At 38.1% G+C, this 18,249-nt stretch overlaps 1 protein-coding gene across 5 annotated transcripts in view; it reads right to left on the bottom strand.

The window, feature by feature from the left end:
* PRKAG2 (protein kinase AMP-activated non-catalytic subunit gamma 2) overlaps positions 1-18,249 on the bottom strand; it is a 458,678-nt gene that overhangs the window by 87,934 nt on the left and 352,495 nt on the right. For all 5 annotated transcript variants that reach the window (XM_069084051.1, XM_069084042.1, XM_069084057.1 and 2 more), the window contains one exon: positions 17,887-17,989. In XM_069084051.1, the coding sequence (XP_068940152.1) occupies positions 17,887-17,989 (103 nt within the window). The remainder of the gene's footprint in view (positions 1-17,886; positions 17,990-18,249) is intronic.

An 18,249-nucleotide genomic window follows, 5' to 3' on the forward strand; every position in this document is an offset into this window, starting at 1 on the left:
AGAGAGAGAGAGAGAGACAGAGAGAGACAGAGACAGAGAGACAGAGACAGAGAGAGACAGAGAGAGTGAGAGAGAGACAGAGAGATAGACAGAGACAGAGAGGATGACAGTCTTTCCCTTTCTATTGGCTCCTTCCTCTTTGTTTACTAATATGTAGATGCCTCTCTGTCCTAAGAGGAATCTAACTTTACTTATTCTTTCTTGTTTTTCTTTCACCTCATTTCTAGAAAGAGCAGCTTATATTCACTGCTTCAATTTCCTCACTGTCCCACTCTTCCTGTCTTCAATCTGGCTTCCATCTCTACCACTCCACTGAAATTGCTCTCTCCAAGGTCACTGATGAGCTCTAAATCACTAATTAAATGGATGCTTCTTCACCTTCATTCATAGATCTTTTGTGTTTCAAGCACTTTGTTGTTGTGGAGGAAATAAATACCTGTACTATACCTGAACTACTTACTCTTACTACAAAATACCTTTGCAGAAGAAACTCTGTTAATTACTTTTGGGAAGACTCTAGACATGAGTCAAACCTAAACTTTGAAAGAACACCCAAGTACACCTTGGGCCTGTAGGTCTGTTGTTGCTGTTATTTTGTTGTGTCTGACGCTTTATGACCCCATTTGGGGTTTTCTTAGCAAAGATACTGGAGTGGTTTGCCATTTCCTTCTACAGTTCATTTTATAGATGAGGAATTGAAACAAATAGTGTTAAGTGACCTCCTCAGGTCATATACAACTAGTAAATCTGAGGCAGGATTTGAACTCAGATCCTGACTCCAGGGCCAGCAGTCTATCCACTACAATAAAAATCTGATCTCTCTTCTGAGCTCCAGTCCCACATTTTCAACTGGCCTACTGCATAGCTCCACCTGGATGTTTTGCTGACACATCAAACTCACCTCAACCTGCCCAGAATGAACATATTATCTTTTCTCTAAAATCTGCCCTTCCTCCCAACTTCCCTAACTATGGATCCACCCAGATTCAAAACTTCAAAGTAATTTCTGATTGTTATTTCTCTTTCACTGGATATAAAACATCCACACCCTCCTCCACTTCATTAGTACTATATCCACAATATATTTTTCATACTCTCCTCCTCGCCATTCACACTGCCATCATCCTAGTCCAGGCCCTTTTCACCTTTCACCTGGACTACTACAGATTAACTAACTGGTCTTTCCTGCCTCTAGTCTTTCCCCTTTCCATTCTTTACACAGTAGTCATATTAAACTTCCTAATATACAAATCTGTTTGCCACTCACCTACCAAAAGCCTTCTCCAAAACACTATTGTCTATAGAGTAAAATATAAACATGTTACTGAAATTACTCTCACAAATATCAATAAGTTTTTAATTTAACAACTTAAATGCGTTTTTTAGTTGTCTCATCTGTATTAATCTTTCTGTAGTTTTTAACACTACTTACTACCCTTTTCCTACTAGAAACTTACTTTTCCCTTGACTTTCCAAATATTAAACTCCCTTGGATCTTTTGCTACCTTACCACTCCTAAGTCTCCTCAACTTGGCTTCTCAACCTTTTCCCAACTCCTTAAAGTAGATGTTCTAAATTGTTTGGTTGTTTTTTTTTTTTTTTTGGTGACCTCTTTTATCTCTCCAACTTCTTTCCCTTGGCAATCTCATTCATATCCATGGCTTCAACTATCATTCTATATAGATTATTCCTAAATCTAAATCTGTGTTTCTGACCTCCCTTTCTTCTGAAATTCAGACCTACATTTCCATTTACCTAAAACACAACACAGCCTAAACCAAGCTTATTATCTTTCCTGCTAAACTTGCTCCTTCTTCTCCATCTCCACAAAGGCTTATTACCATTCACATGGCCTCCCAAGTTTATGATACTAGGGTTATTTTTTAATACAAGAAGTGAGAAAGACAGAAAAGTCAAGCCAGTTAACCAAGTCTTGTCCCCAATATTTCTTGCACCCTTCATCTGTCTTTTCTCAAATTTTCTTGTAGCACTGTGTCAAACATTTTTGCTTTCATCCCCGTTCTACCTTGTATTATTATTATTCCTGTATAATTCAGGATGACCCTACTAGGGTCTAAGCTCCTTATGGACAAGTTTATCTCAGTTTTCATCTTTAGATCCCCAGCATCTATCTCAGTTCCTTGAACAAAGAAGGTATTCACTAAATGCTGAATTGAATGACATAAATTTGTACTATTTCTCCGGCTCTATGAAAATGTTTATTTTTCACAGTAAACTTCATTACATATCATTTCTCAAACAAAATCAATGCATTAAGTAAACTAGCAATGAAGGAAATCAATATAACATCACCATGTTACCAAGATGAAATTTTTAAAATGTATTTTGTGATTTTCCAAATTCAAATCTCAAGTATTTATTAAGTATGACCTCTCTATGATAAATTGTGCTAATTGCTGAGGAGATACAAAAATAAGCAAAATCTGTCTTCATGAAGCTTATAGTCTAGTTAAGGAGATGTCACACAAATAAATGCTTTAAACAGATGTTTATTTACAGTTGAAAAAATGCAAGGCAATAATATAGAATACTAAAATGCACATGCAATACCTGTTAAATATTTCAGTGTTTTATAAAATGAATTCTAATACTCCTTTCAAAAAATATTTTTTAAAAGATCGATTTATTAAAAAAAGAATGTTAGCCACAGATTTTTATTAGTCTATCAGTCAATGTCAAATTTAACAACAGTTAGCTTTAGCATCCATATTAGCTTCAATCCCCCAAAGAGCAAAATTAATATCAGTCTATTTGATGCCAATATATTAGTTAACTGACACTATGTCAAATTCAATGGGTTTTTCTCACTCTTCTTGACTTTTCTGATTAGTTTCCTCTATTTCACTTTCAGGCCCATTTAGTATCTACCTTCCATTTTCCTAGCTAATAAAGAAATAAAAGTCCTTTCTTATTTGTCTGAGGTCCAAAAGCTCTTTCTGCTCAATAGCTTCTCCCTGGTTTCCATGCTAGGGCAAATCCCACAAAAAACAATCTACTATTTTTTCTTCCTATCAAAACAGTAAAGTATCCTGCATTATTCAATTAATGTTCTTTCCCATCTTCCTCAATCAGTAACCAACTTAATGGTCCCACCATCGTTCTTTCTCTTATCATATCTCTAGTCATATCTTCGCTCATGTCAAAGTCGGCAATCCCAAATCCACATATATTTAATATATCTCTTACAGAATGTGGGGGTGGGGAATGAAGATTATAACTCTGGCACAAATATAATTAGCAGAAGATATTGTATTTGTGCTTACCATAGGTCGATCTCTATATTACAAAGAATTATAAGAAGTAGAAAAGCACTGAGATGACCTGGGTTTGCCACTTACTATCTATAGGTTCTCTGCCAACTCTATTAACCTCTATAAACTTCAATTTCCTTAGTCTGTAAAGTGTAGCCTTTAAGATTGTTTCTACTTCTAAGTCTGTGAAATTATGAATATGGTGTAGTGGTCTGGAGTAACATGATTGTAGTAGGAACTTGTACAATCTAAAAAGAGAATCATATCATACAAAGAGGAAAGTAGCAGGGACCCACATTCAGGAGGTACATATAGTTCAAGCTGTTTTCGTACCAGTGATGCTAGATTTGAATTAAACCTTCCATACTTTTCTGATTTTTTGAGACAGCTAGACATATGAGGTATGGAATATTTATTACCGTGAACTAACTTTGGCTGTATACACATAGGCTCTGAACACTGGCTAGGTGAAGGAGAATGTCAGGTGTGGATGAAAAAATAACAAATGTTGTTTAGTTTTGTTTTTAAGAGATAATATGAAGAAACTGGATTGTTAATAACCTAGATTTAAGAGAAGACATGCCAAAGGATGCATGGGAGATGAAAGAAGTAATGATACTGAATGAAGGAGATAAAAAATAATTTCTTCTCCACCCCCATTTTTTTTTTTTGCCTTTTTTTTGGAGAGGGGAACGTAGGGCAATTGGGGTTAAGCGACTCGCCTATGGTCACATGGCTAGTTTTGTGTTAAGAGTCTGAGGCCAAATTTGAATTCAGGTCCTCCTGACTCCAGAGCTGGTGACTCTACCCCCATTTTAAAGTAGAGCAATAAGAGTTGGACAGAGATATTAAAGAAACATTTAGAGACAGTGAAATGAAGTGGATAATGATTAGGAGTAGAAAACTAAATTTAGGAGTCATCTGCATACTGAAGTTAGCTAAATTGTATTTAAGCTGATGTAGTCACGTAGAGAAAAGACCCTAGTCAGATCAAGGAAAACCAGATAACAATGAAGAGACAATCTGAGAAATCTAGTTACTTCTCAAACTATGTAATTCTTTCCTTAGTTAATATAATCATGGGAGAAGACAACTGTTCTACAATTATTCTCGTACACTCGAAAAATAATCAAATTTAGACTATAAGATTACACTGATGGGCAGAATAAAGAAGTTCCAACATTTCTATTTTTTTTTCCCTGTGGAGGGTAATGAATTTTGGAGAGGATTTTAAAATATTAATATGTCATGAGACTATACTTTTGGACAAATGAAAATGACTTACCCTTTTCTACAATGTAGAAAAGCATTTTAATTTTGTTGTGTTTGAGTGAAGCAAGAGCTTTGAATATATCTCTCGGGAACAAAAATATTTTACCACATTGGTAAAATGTTATTTAAGGTTGAAAGGTTATGAAAAGTATTAGGCCAAAAAAACTTTTTAAATTATAAAGCAGATGAAATTATTCAATTTTCCCTAGAAAAATTGTGCAGGCAATTCACTTACCTCTCCAGGTCTCAGATTGTTCATCTGTTAAAATGAGGTTAAATGAAATAATCTCTAAGGTCCCTTTCTAGAGCAAAATCCTATTTTTAAAGTCTACAAATTTCATGTTTCCCCCTTCTCCAAAAATACATCAAATAGGAAAGGCTTTATATGTTAAAGGTTTTATATATTAAAAAGATCTGCTCAAAATCACAAAACTAACACCACCACAATACAAGTGATTCTCTAATTTAATTTACAGAAATTTCGTCACAACCCCATGTAGAAAATACTACTCAGGATACAAATTCATGGTTTTTAATTGTGTAATTTGTATATCACTTATAAACTACTTATCTACATTGTATATTTTTAAAAATAAGTTTGTGTCTTTTTTGAAGTTTGGGGTAAAAAAAGAAATATGATGCATGTTAAAATATATAATGAGAAGAGTGAAGTTTTAAAAAGAATAATAAAAGAAGCTATGAGTTTAAAGTATTTAATAGGCATAAAATAAGCATAAGTTCAAACTTCAAATAAAATTTATATTACAGCAATGGTTATTAAGCAGCAGACCAAAAATAAATGTAATATATTTCTTTCTGTTTTCATTGTGTTTGATTTTGATGGAAATCTATGTTTACTGGTGAATTCTGGGTAGGCATGCCACAGGGAAAAACTTATGCTTTCTTATCTCAGAAATAAAGAAAACAATAGGAGAGGATTATTAGGAAGGAAATACAAAAAAGAGAACCAACACTGTAAGACCACAAAAACTAGTTCAAATGACCAAATGAGATAACATTTGTTAAGCACTTGGTACAGAGCTTGGCATACAACTGGCACTTAATAGATGCTTATTCCATTACTTTTCTTCCTTAGTTTACGTTACAGTGCAAACAAAATTATCAGTGCCTTAAGAACCCTAAGTGGTTCCCATCAAGTTTTGATTTGCTTTACATGGATACTGGAATTGTACCCCAAACTTCCACCACAAGTCTGTGCCTCTTCTTTGTCAGGGCTCAGAAAGAAAATAAACTGGCATGTCAGAAGGGGTTGAGCATCAAGCCACAAAAGAGAAGCTGGCCAGGTATGTCTTCTTGCTTATAAGCACAAAATACTTTTGTTGTTATTCCTGTGGGACAACCTATTACACTTTTTCTGAGCCATTTAACTCCTTTCATTTCTGTGTTCCTGGTCTGATAATCTGATTTTGATTTCTGTATTATTATCTCTAATTAGCATTGGGTTCCTGACTCTGTCCTAGTAACATGACTCATTAAATGCTGGATGGGAAAGGCCCTCTTTTGAAACTTCCTTTCTTAATTCTGTATCTCATTATCACCATACTCTATATCTGTATAGTATCTTACAGTTTTCAAAACATTTTCCACATGTTAGTTTATTTGATCATGCAGTTTAAATGAGAACTGAAACCCCTCAAATTCAAAAAAGTAGTATGCTTTCTGATACTAATATGATGCTAGACCACAACTCTGAATACTTTACATGGTCCCAGAGCCTGGGGACCTACATTTCTACATGTACAAAACACATTTTTCCATGTGTATTTCTGAGTTCTGCCAATATGGAAGTGCCTGAATTTGGGAATATTTAGGCCATCACTAATATATCATTATCCAAAATGTTCATACAATATGCTCAAATCCTCTAAGATGCTGCCAGTTAGGTTACTGCAACCTCATCTCTCTCCTGAACTGCATTTTATATGTATATGTGTTGTTTTCCCAATTACAACATTAGCTCCTTAAAAGTAAGGGCTATCTGGTTTTCTCTTTGTAATTTCAGTGCCTAGCATAGTTCTTCGAGTGCAGTGTGCTGAACAAATGCTTTTTCATTAATGTATTCCCCACCTATATGTTTCACAGGTATTTGAAACAACATGTTCAAAACAATACATTACATTGTACCTTAAACCAATTCTTTTCCCCAAACTTCTATTAGGGACAGTATTATCCTTCCATGTGCCCAGGTTCATCAATTTGGGGGTCATCCCTTGACCTCTTCCTCAATTCCATATTTATTCAGTTACTAAGTATTGCAGAAGATTCCACTTATACAGTATCTTTTGTATCCACCTCTTTCTCTATAATTATACAGACTCTACCCTACTGGAAGTCTTCACTGATTGAATCTCTCCCTTGCCACTGCAATAGCTTACTCGTCAGTCATCTTGCTTTTAGTCTCTTAACTCTCTCAACTGACCATTCAACTGACAAACTGAAATTCCCAAAACATAGATCTGATCATACTACTTCCCTATTAAAAATTCTTCAGTGGCTCCCTACTCCCTCTAGGATAAAACAAAAAGTCCTCTACAATATAGCTCTCATCTACCTTTCTAGTATTAGTTAATATTACTCCTATTTATTTGTCATCCAGACCAGACAGACAAGAATAATAGTTGTGACCTTATTCCTCTGTGACCTTGCACAGTTGGTCCCCAAAGTCTGGAATGTGCTCTCTTCACCTCCAGCTCTAATCCTCTCTAGCTTCCTTTGAAGGAGGCCTCAGATGCCACATCCTACACAAGGCCTTTTCTGAACAGTAGTCTCTCCCTCTTACATTTACATTGCACAACTTTGTGTATATTTTATATTTACTCATTTGGTTAAACGCTATACCTCTCCAGATAGCTGGGAAACTGTTAGCTCCTGGAGAGTAGAGGCTCTTTTGTTTTTGCCCTTGTAACCCCAGAACTTAGTACAGTATAAATGCTAGTGTTTATACTGAGGAAGAACAGCTGGTGTTAATAGTCAAATGGCAAAAGTGGGGATGGATTCAGGACTGAAATAGAGAAGAAGGGTTAATTTGGGCTGAGAGGATTTTTGTGAGGCAGAAATGCAAGGCATGGATACTCGACAAGTACTTACTATATATCTACTCATCTACATATGACCTATATAACATTTCAAAGGGGAGGAAAGACATAGGCAACAAATAAATGACACAAAGCAATGCATAATATTGCCATAAAATAGGCATAAAGTGCTGTAGGAACTAGAGAAGGAATGATTACTTCCTACTGGAATGATCAGGGTGGGACTTCGAAGGATGGATAGAATTTTAAAATGTGGAGAATGGGGAAAGGTACAAGGGAGAGGTGGGGTCCATGCTTAGATGGAAGGAATGAACAAAGGCACAAAAGAGGAAAACATAAATGGTGTTCACATAATGGTGAATATCAAGTTTGGTTAGCGCACATGGGAAGTATAGTAGAAATCAAGCGGGATGAAGTAGTGAAATGCTTGAATGTTAAACTTATATGGTAGAGAGACAGTCTAAATGGGAGGGGAAAGGGAGGAAGGGGTGGGGAGCCGGAGGTTCAGACAATTTAGGAAAGTTTTTGTAACAGTCGAGGCAAAGATATGGGGCCGATCTAGGGTAGTGGCAGTCAGAATGGACAGGGATAGATGTAAGCAACATCATGCTGGAAGAATCAACAGGGTCTGATGACCAGGAAGAACATTAGCAAAGAAGCAACTGAGGGCTCCAAAAGAAGGGAATTAGAAAATATTCAAAGGCCAGTGGTTAAAAAAGGGCTTCTAAATTATAGGCCCTGGACTGTCAGGGTACAAGGATGACTGATATTGCAGAAGCGGCCCATGCTGCTGGGCACAGTGAAAAGAGTGTTAAAGAGTGAGTTAGGAAACACTTGAAGTCAAATCTTCCCTCTGACACCCATGACCTGTGTGGCTGTGGGAGCAAGTTACTTTACCTCTCTGATTCTCAGTTCCTCATCTGTAAAATGAGGATAATGAAAGCATTTAGTTTGCAGACTTGTCAGGAAAATACACATGAATTGCTTTAGGAACCTTTAAAACTATATATCAGCTCTTACTGTGACTATAATCCTTTCCTTTTAAGCAAAAGCACAAGCTAGCCCAACCAAGTCAGCAAATTTTCAGTAAATATATTTTAAAGTGTAGGCTAGCTTCCCATGAGAGGAGATAACAAAAAAAATTCAAGTTCAAGTTGAGGACACTGATGGTACCTACAAGGCCACTGTTGTGAGGATCAAATGAGATAATATATGTCAAGTACTTGGCATACCTAAAACTGCCACATAAAATAGCTACTGCTGTTATTTTTATTACACTTACAAAACTGCTTTTTGGGGCCAATTTGGAGGCTACCAAAAAGCAGAGACAAAACAAACAATCGCTGGACAGGCCAAGTTCATGTTCTTGACAATTTCTAAACATTTCATTTCAAGGAAAATGAAGAATAGGATTGAGAGGAGAATGATAAACTCTTGATACAAGCAAACAGACTGCGGAGACTTGGCACACCAAGGAGCTGGGCAGCACCACACTGATGTCTAGTGGTAAGTCATAGGAAGCATGTTCCCAACAAGGACATCTGAGAGTGGGCCTGAAGAGAGATGTACTGGAAGGCAATAAATGAAAGCTATACAAATGCAGCCTGAGATTAAACTGGATCGTCAACCTGTCCCCTCCCCCCAACATGACTCTCACCCTCTATAATTAGAGCTCAATCAGTTCGCCTTTTCCCTAACATTAGCACAAGTGCAATCACAGCAACAAAAGAGAAATCTTAAAGCCTTTGCACTCAGATAATGTACTTTGTAAGCAAGCCACCACATTTCCTCTGCATGAAGAACTGCCTTCCAGTTCTTCAATTACTTACTGGATATATTTTTAGTCTTCTGATGTTAGAGCGAATTGCGTTTTTAGTAGAGAAGGGTTTCTCATCACTCTGGGGATATGGTCTATTCTTCCAACTTTATTTACACTGCCAATTTCATTTGTGAAGACATAATCCATTTAGCAGATGAATATAATGCTTTACATACTTCTTATGAAAAGATTAAGTGCCTAAAATGTATTAAGTGCAATTAAAATGAACATGAATATACTTTGAAAAAGTGTAAAATGCCATTCAGAGACAAGGAGGCATTAGTATGGCATTACTATGACTACATGCATACGCATCACATGGAAGAAGTCATTTCAATATTCATTAAGCACCTAATATGTTTGAAGTACCCTGCTAGGCACTGGAGGAGATACAAGGTTAGATGATGTACTGCTTGTCTTCTTAATGGGTGGAGGGAGAGAATTTGAAATAAAAAAAAAATTAAATGAATGTTAAAAATAAATAATTTTTTAAAGGTTAGTAAGAATAGCTCACATCTATATGACACTTCAGAACTTAGAATTCAATCCAATAGTCATTAAGTACCCATTCTATGTTATATGCTGGGGATACAGCGAGTGAAATAAAACAGTTCCTGTCTTTGAAGAGCTTATCTCTACAAAGTAGATCTAAAGTTATGCAAAGTGATTTTAAGAGGAAGACAGCACCAACAAGTGGGGTGAATAGAAAAGACCTCACATAACCACAGCTTACATTTATATAGTGCTTATATGTACCCAGCTAAGCATTTTACAATTATTATCTCATTTGACCCCTACCACAACTCTGGAAAGTAAAGGATATTAATATCTCCATTTTATAGATGAGGAAACTGAAGCAAACAGAGATTAAGTGACTTGCCCAGGGTCAAACAGCCATTAAGTGTCTGAGGCTGGATATGAACTCAAGTCTTCCTGCTTCCAGGCCCAGTGCTCTATCCACTTCACCACCTAGCTGCCAAGGAAGTGGAATCTGAGCCCTGCTTTAAAGGAAGTGAAGGATTATAACAGGTAGAGTTGAGGAGGGATGTGGGGATTTTCAGATGTGGGGAACAATCCATGCAAAGCTGCAGAGGAAGGTGATAGAATGTTATGTATAGGTAACAACTAGCAAGCTCATCTGACGGACCTGGATGGCAGGAAGTAATATTAACTAATACTAGAAAGGTAAATAATCCATACTGTGGAGGGCTTTTAATGCCAGGCTACTGATTTTGTTTTTATCCTAGAAGCAGTAGGCAGCCACTGAGAAGTTTTGAGAAGGGGGTAAGGGCAGAGGTGAGTTGGTTGGGCAGAGGTGAGAGGGTGCTAGAGGCCCTTGGTTTAAATCCTATGTGTCATACACCTGTGTGTGACTGTGGGGAAGTCCCTTAACCTGTCTCCATTTCCTCAACTGTAAAATGAAGGGGTTGGATTTAATTATCTCCAAGGTCCCTTCTAGCTCTCAATCTATAATTGTATCATCCTATTATCAGTGTGGCAGCTGTGTGGAGGAAGCTGAATTGTAGAATGAAGAGATGAAAAGCAAGAAGACCAACCAGAAGATTACAGCAATTGTTCAGGGGAAGTAAGATAAGAGACAAAATATGGTAGAGTCTCTGTAAGTAGAAAGAAGGGGATGGAAACATGAGACACTGAACAGGGAGAATGGAGAAGACTTGCCATTTTATAGAGAAGAATCTATGGCTCAAGATAGATTAAGTAACTCAGTGAGAGTAATACAGCTAGGATGGGTCAAAGCTGGTTCTTAAGCCCATGTATGACTCTTAGTTCAGTGTTCTACCATGTCATATTAGACTCATCTCTGCCCTCATGGAATTTAAGGTCTCATTGATGCTAGTAGGAGTGGCAGAGTTCCTATAACATCCCATGTATAAAACATATATCCCCACCTATGGTTAGAATTTCTAGTTACTGACACCTTAATGACAAAAAGAAATCTAAGCTAGTTATAGGAGAAAATCAAACTACCCTGGAGACAGGAGCAGTGAATTCAGTGCTTTGGCCAAAATGATAGTAGTAAATATCCATAACCAGTCTAGGAGGGTGTGAACGTGGACTACCAGCATGACCTACCCTTTTCAGTAATAGTCCAAAGTTGTGCTATTCACAAATTCTATAAGGATGTGATGACTTCTGTCCTCAGAATATCTCTGCCCACCAGAGGTTACTAACCCTCACATTATATGCAGGAACCATTCACAATTCACTATCTTGAATTTGCCTGTAATGTATTTGTGTAGAAGTGAGATGGGAAAATTAAATAGGTTACTCCTAATATATAATGAGGTAATCCTGCCCTAATGAAAACATGACAAATGTTAAGGTCTTTTTGTGTGTTCCTTCATCTATTAGAGGAGTTACTATTGGATTATATTTGGGATGGGGAGTATCTTCCCCGTGTTTTCCCCATAGAATCATAGACTTTTTAGAGTCAGAAAACATTCTAATAATGGTTTCTCTTATTTTATGGATGAGGAAACAGAGGCCCAGAGGCTTTAGGGGATATAGCTGGTTAGTGGCTGAGTGAGACTAGAACCTAAGTCTCTTGCTTACTAGTACAATAACCTTTCCACTGTTCCACAGTTTTGATTTCCCATCTGCTGATCAGGACAGACTTAGGGATGGACTGGCTTGCTGAAAAATGTTTAAAAGTAAGGTAATTCTAAATGAACAGAAGGTGAAAAACTCAGAAATGTTAGGTGAGAGACCACCAAAACAGCGTGCAGATGACTAATGGAACATCTGGAGGTCTGTTTACCTGGAGTAAAGGGGGCTAGACTATAAAGTCCCTTCCAGCTTTCAATCCCATGCACCTAAGTCAGGGTAGATGAGAGGGGACAGAGGCAAATGGGAGGACTACAATAAATGCATTAATGATAAAGAACACATTGGTGTGAAGGTGAGATAAAGCCTCTTAAAATCCCCAGTTCCTTTCAAGGCTTAGTTTAAGAACTATTTCCTTCACAAGGCCTTTCCTGATCACCCGCCATCTTTTTGAGTTCTCCCCTCACAGCCTCTAAAATTACTTGGTATGTCTTTCATATTTACTGATTTGGGTATATGTTGTTTTCCCCAGTAGAACAAAAGCTCCTGAAGGCAGGAACCACAAAATGGCAGAACCTAGTACAGAGCCTGCACATAGGAGGCAATGGATAAATGCTTCTGGAATCAAACTCAATCTCAACAATTATATTGCAATCCCTGGTCAGTGGTATTCTTATGACTGACTTTCCATAACATTCAACTAATTGTAAAAAAATAGGATTTTACTCTTTCAAAGCATTTTCCTATCTACTTGATCTAAGAATGACGTAGTTGTAAAAAGAAACAGATGCACAATTTTGGGATAGTGTAAAAGTAGAATAAAGTACATGATAGTTAATAATTGTTCAAACAGGAGATGACTAGGATACCAAGTAAAGGAAAAGGTAACATGGAAACAGGAAAAGGAACAAGGCTTTGAATGTGATTTTTATGATATTCTGTATTGTTACTGTGGCAAAGCACCCAAGAAGGGAGCAAGACTAGAAGAGATACAAAATAGGAGAAAGGAAATCAAAGAAAGAAAAGTAAATTGAGGACTTATTGTAAAGAAAACATAGCTAAAATCATTGGAATATATCTTAGCTAGAAGGTTCATAGATTTAGAATGTGAATGCACCTTGGCAATTTAGGCCAAGCTCGTTTTAAAGATGAGGAAACTGAGAACCAGAAAGGTAAAATGACTTACCCAGGGTCATACTAGTGCTATTACTTAGTGGTACATTTAACACTAAAATCCAGATCCCCTGACTCTTGGTCCAGTGTTCTTTCCACTGTACCATGTGAAAGCTAGGAGAAGATTTGAGAAAATTTAGGGTCATGGAGAAGAAAGGGAGGTTTCAGGTTAAAGGAAAACTGAGGATCAGAAGATAAATGTTTCAGTTGTGGTAAAAAGGTCAAGTAGTATAAATAAGAGTAGACTGAGTCTTTAGATATAGTTAAACAATATAATTGATGTTAGACCAAATAAGAGAATTTTGTTCTCATCAGTCAAGTTTTTTTGTGATGCTTTGTGGATGGCCATAGCTATCTTTCCTAAATTGAAAGCCAAAGGTCAAATTTTAAAGAGTTCCAGTTTCCATTAAACTTTTGGACCTATAGTAGATTCATCCAAACCTTTTCTTAAACTACCTGACAGATCTAGATGGTGATCTCAATAATCTTGAACGTGAATAGGAAAAGCAAGGTAAGAAAGCTGTTCAAGGTGGATGGAGCTGAGTAGATCAATATCCTTTTTCTTCTGATGGGAGATAGTATGATTCATGCAGATAGTAAGGTAAGAGGGGAAGATATTAATTACTAATGAGGAAGACTAGTTAGTAGAGGGTATACAGTTGAGACAACATTTGGTTAGCAGGGAGCTACAACAACGGACAGCTTAAAAAATTACTTTAATTACTGACACCATTATTTTAGCTCTTCCCTGAGTTCGGGAAAGCTGCTTCCAAATTGAAGTTAAGGTAGGATGACAAATTCAGAAACAAGAAATAGATAAAAAAAAAACCCAACTTCAATTAAGGGTAGCTAAGATGGCAACAGAAATGACTGGGATAATGTTTCAAGACTCTTGATAAAGAAAAGACAGGAAAAAGAAACAGGAATAGTTTTAATGAGAATAGCTGACTTTTGATACTGCTTTGAGGCTTGGAAAGCATATTACCTATATTAGCTCAGTAGAGCATCATAACAATTTTGTAAAGTAGGTACTCTAGATACTATTATCACTTCCATCTTATAGATGAAGAAACAAACTCATAAACTTGCCCAAGGTCAAACAATTATTGTGTCAAAGAAGTGATTTGCACTGGGGTCTTCCTGCGTCCAAACCCAGTATTCTATCTACTACATGGTTAGACCATGCTTCCATAACCACTATCAGCCTCAAAGAGTTGGTTGATTATCTAAGGGTGGCAAAATGGTACAATGAAAACAATACTGGCTGTGGGTTCAGAGGACCTGAGTCTGAATCTTACTCAAGTTTAGTGACTAAAGTTTACTTAACCATTCTGCTCCTCAGTTTCCTCACCTAGAAAATGAAGGGGCTGGACTATATAACCTCTAAAGTTATTTCCAGTTCTAAATCTGTGATGCTACAATGAATAATGCTGTGGTTAGGTAATGTATAAAGAGAACAGAGTTAGACCCATGCCCTGGAATACCTGTAACCTAAGACAGGTAAGTAATAGAATAGAAAAAATGTAAACTCATATATGGAGTGACAGGTGTTTCTTTAAAAATCAGTTTAGCAAATGTTTAAGAACCTACTACTTACAAGACATTGTGCTAGGCGCTGAAGATACAAAAATCTTCAGCAAGTCCCTACTTTCAAGAAGCCTGTTTTTGGTTTTTCCAAAAGTGGCAAAAGCTTGATTCCTTTATGACACCTAAAAGAGAGATTTATTTCCAAACATACTGGAAGTTGAAACAAAGTTACTTACTGCCAGTATGACTTGGGGCAAGTAATGGGCTTTAGTTTCCTTGTCTGTACAAGGATAGGACTCAACTAGGGCTTTGAGGTCCCCTCCAGCTCTAAAGGCCATGATCCTATGAAATCCTCTGAAATAAATGGCACAATACTGGGAACATGATAGGGGTTCAAAAAAAACCCTTTTTGAATTAAATACATCCTTAGTTGTTTCACAGTAAAGCTTTCTTGTTTTTTCTTCTTATTAAAAAAGATTTTTAAGCATTCTCCCTATTCCTCCTATTGTTTTCTCTCTGCCACTCCCCACCTCCAATTCCTGGGCACATTCATAAACAACTAAGAGGGAGAAAATACTATTTCTAGTAATAGGCATCTGATGTTTGGTTACACATGTATTTTTGTACCTAATGTTTTCAGTACAAGAAAGATATTAATACTTGATACAAAAAGAAGTTTAAAGGTTAAAAGGAGACCTCCTGGACAGAAGTGAAACTATTATCCATATTGGCAACTTCAGTTCTCAGGATATTTTAAAAGTATAATGTCCAGCTTCTTCTGTAAAGCTTGTTTTTTTGTCTAAACAAATGTAAAATTCTGTTTGATGTTCATTTTCTCCCCCCCCCCCATTTTGGATGAATAAGCAATTTAAAAGTTCAATGGAAACAAAGCAGTGCTATAAAGACTCAATCACTCCACGACTGCAAAGGGAATTCAAGTAGAAAGCAACACACTGCCCCTTTTTTTTTTGCTCAGCTCTGTTACAAATCATTATTTAATTCTCCTTGCAAATTTAGAAAAGTTGGACAGAACTACTGCAGGGGAAAGTTACAAGAGTAAGGTAGAAGGCGACTGTCTAGATGTGAAATCCTCAACCCCTAAAGTGAATCCAGACTAGCTACTTAAGTCAATGAGTACAGAATGAACTTAACAGCAGTAGAATGAAAGGTAGAATATATACTCTTTGAAAGTGGGCAATAGATGCTCCATAAACTGAATTGAGACAATTAAATTAAACATAGCATACAAACTTGTTTTTTGGAAATACCTTATGATTATATATATACAAAAAAGAGAAAATTCTAACTAGAGTTTAGGAGGATCCTGACAGGTTAAACAGGTTGCATATCCTTCAGTAAAAAGCAAACAAACAACAATCTCAAGAGGCCTATGTACTTGTATTAATTGACAGTGTTCTTAACGAAAATGTTTCTCATTTCTTTTCTCCTCTCCCTTCAATATTTTGGAAACCAAAAATATAGAATATGATTATGACAGTCATGGAACAAAGGTAACTCCTGTTTTAGGGTTTTAGAGCCCTAGGCTATACATCATTCTACACACAGGGGTCACAATTTGACTTGAAGTATAATTAAATCTATGCCATGGTAATATGCTATATAAAGACATTTTACTGTGTTTATATATTAAAATTTATTTTTCAATGAGATGCAATAACCAATTATAGTAAAAATTTCCACTGTTATTTCAACCCATTGAAGACACTGAATAAAGAAATACAAATTTTATGATTGTTTATTATAAAACAATCCTCAGTGAGATACGTCAGTGGAATTGCTGCAATGTGGTTAAAACCAGGAGAAAAGACAAAAGCAGGGATCTGCTTAATATCATAAGGCTAATAAAATGTGTGGTTTACTTAATCATCTGATAGTGAATGAACAGGATCAAAGTAAAGTTGGCACTGAGACAGCATCCACATGGCACATTCTTTGTTTCAGGGCTTCAGTCTATCAGCTTTTGGGGAGAAAAATATAAACCCCATTTATAATATATTTATAATGGAAGAATATTATTAGTTTTAATTTCCCAAAGTGTCAAGATTTTTTGTATGAAGCCATAATATTAAAAAAGATGCCTAGACTTAAAAAATGCTGTCCAACTCTGATCCCTTCATACTCAGTATTAAGTATTAGTTTTTAACAGAATAAAAGCTCATTCTTTTTGAATCCTAACAGCTTCAGCAAAAAATCCAAGGAACTGTTTTAGAGAAGGCTAGGTCAAAATAAAGGAAAAAGAATAATATGTGGAGAGCCAATAGAAATGATGTAGGGCGCTGGTTAAGTCAAGTAAACTAGAAAACAATTCAGGAAGACTATTTTTTTTTTCTATAGAATTTTCCTCTTTAAAAGGGGAGGGGGGGTCACCCACGGGTTGTATTATCACAAATAAGGTAACCTAACAAGCTCGCTGTATTTATAGGTATGGGTTTTAAAAAGCTAGGGCGAGGACACCTAACTATTAAATGACGACATGTACAAAAACGAACTGCACTGTATCTAGTCATAATTTGAGTTGTTCAGGCAGTAAAGGACAAAAGGACCTACCGAAAGCAATTGGCTTAAGGTAGCTGGATCCCTCACCATCACCACCACCCCTCCTCCCAGCTCCTGAAACCCGGCTAGTATCTATTTCCCTGGTTGGAAAGACAAGAGCTGTCTGCCACTGCTGGCATCATTCGATGCCACAGTTCTGCCCTCTCCATCCCCGGATTCCCGGCCACCCCGAGGACGGGGCACCATCGACCATCAGCGACAGAGTTGGCCGGCGAGGGCTACAAGGTGATGAGCTCGTGTGCATCCCTGGACCAGCAGGCGCTCTGCTCGCCGAGGGGGAAGGGCGGGGTGGGGTGGCTCCCCCCGCCGCCGCCCCCACCCCATCCCCTCTCTCTTTTTCACACTGGCCGAGGCGGCGGCGGTTCGAAGCCCGGCAGCAGCCCCCTTCTTCGCCTCTCCTTCTCAGCCATCCCCGGGTGGGAGGGAGGCAGGGAGGAAGGAAGGCGGGGTGGGGGGTGGGGGGGACCCCGGGGGTGAAGTTGCAACCTCAGCCCGGGCGGCTCGCCCAGCGTCCGTGGATGTCCGAGATAATCGCAATCCCCCCGAGGAATGAAAAGCACCCGAACCGCGGCAGGGAAAGGGCGGGAGTTGTTGGGGAGCCGCACACACTCGCTCACTCACTCACCTTCCTCTTCTAACTCTAATTTCTCCAGCATGCCGGCTTCAGCGGTTCCTGGGGCTGCTGCTGCTGCAACTGCTGCTGCCGCCGCGGCCGCTGCTACAGCCGCCTGAGGAGGAGGAGGAGGAGGAGGGGAGAGAGGAGAATTAGGATCAGCATTCAGACCCAGGCTGGAGGAAGTCCCGGGGACCTGCCGCGGCCGCCCGGCGGGGACTCGAGGTGGGCTGGGCGGCGGGGAGGGGGCGGCGGGGGAGGGCCGCGGCCGGGGCTCGGCCTGACAGGGCTCGATTTCTCCGGTCTCACCCGCCGGGGCCGGGTCAGGGGAGGAGCTCCGGCGCTCGGGCCCTCCCCCGAACCCCGCCCCCGGGC

This window comes from Petaurus breviceps, unplaced genomic scaffold (assembly GCF_028583685.1).
Source record: "Petaurus breviceps papuanus isolate PSGF00001 unplaced genomic scaffold, PetGlider_PUasm1.0 115, whole genome shotgun sequence".
In the NCBI taxonomy this organism is placed as follows: Eukaryota; Metazoa; Chordata; class Mammalia; order Diprotodontia; family Petauridae; genus Petaurus; species Petaurus breviceps.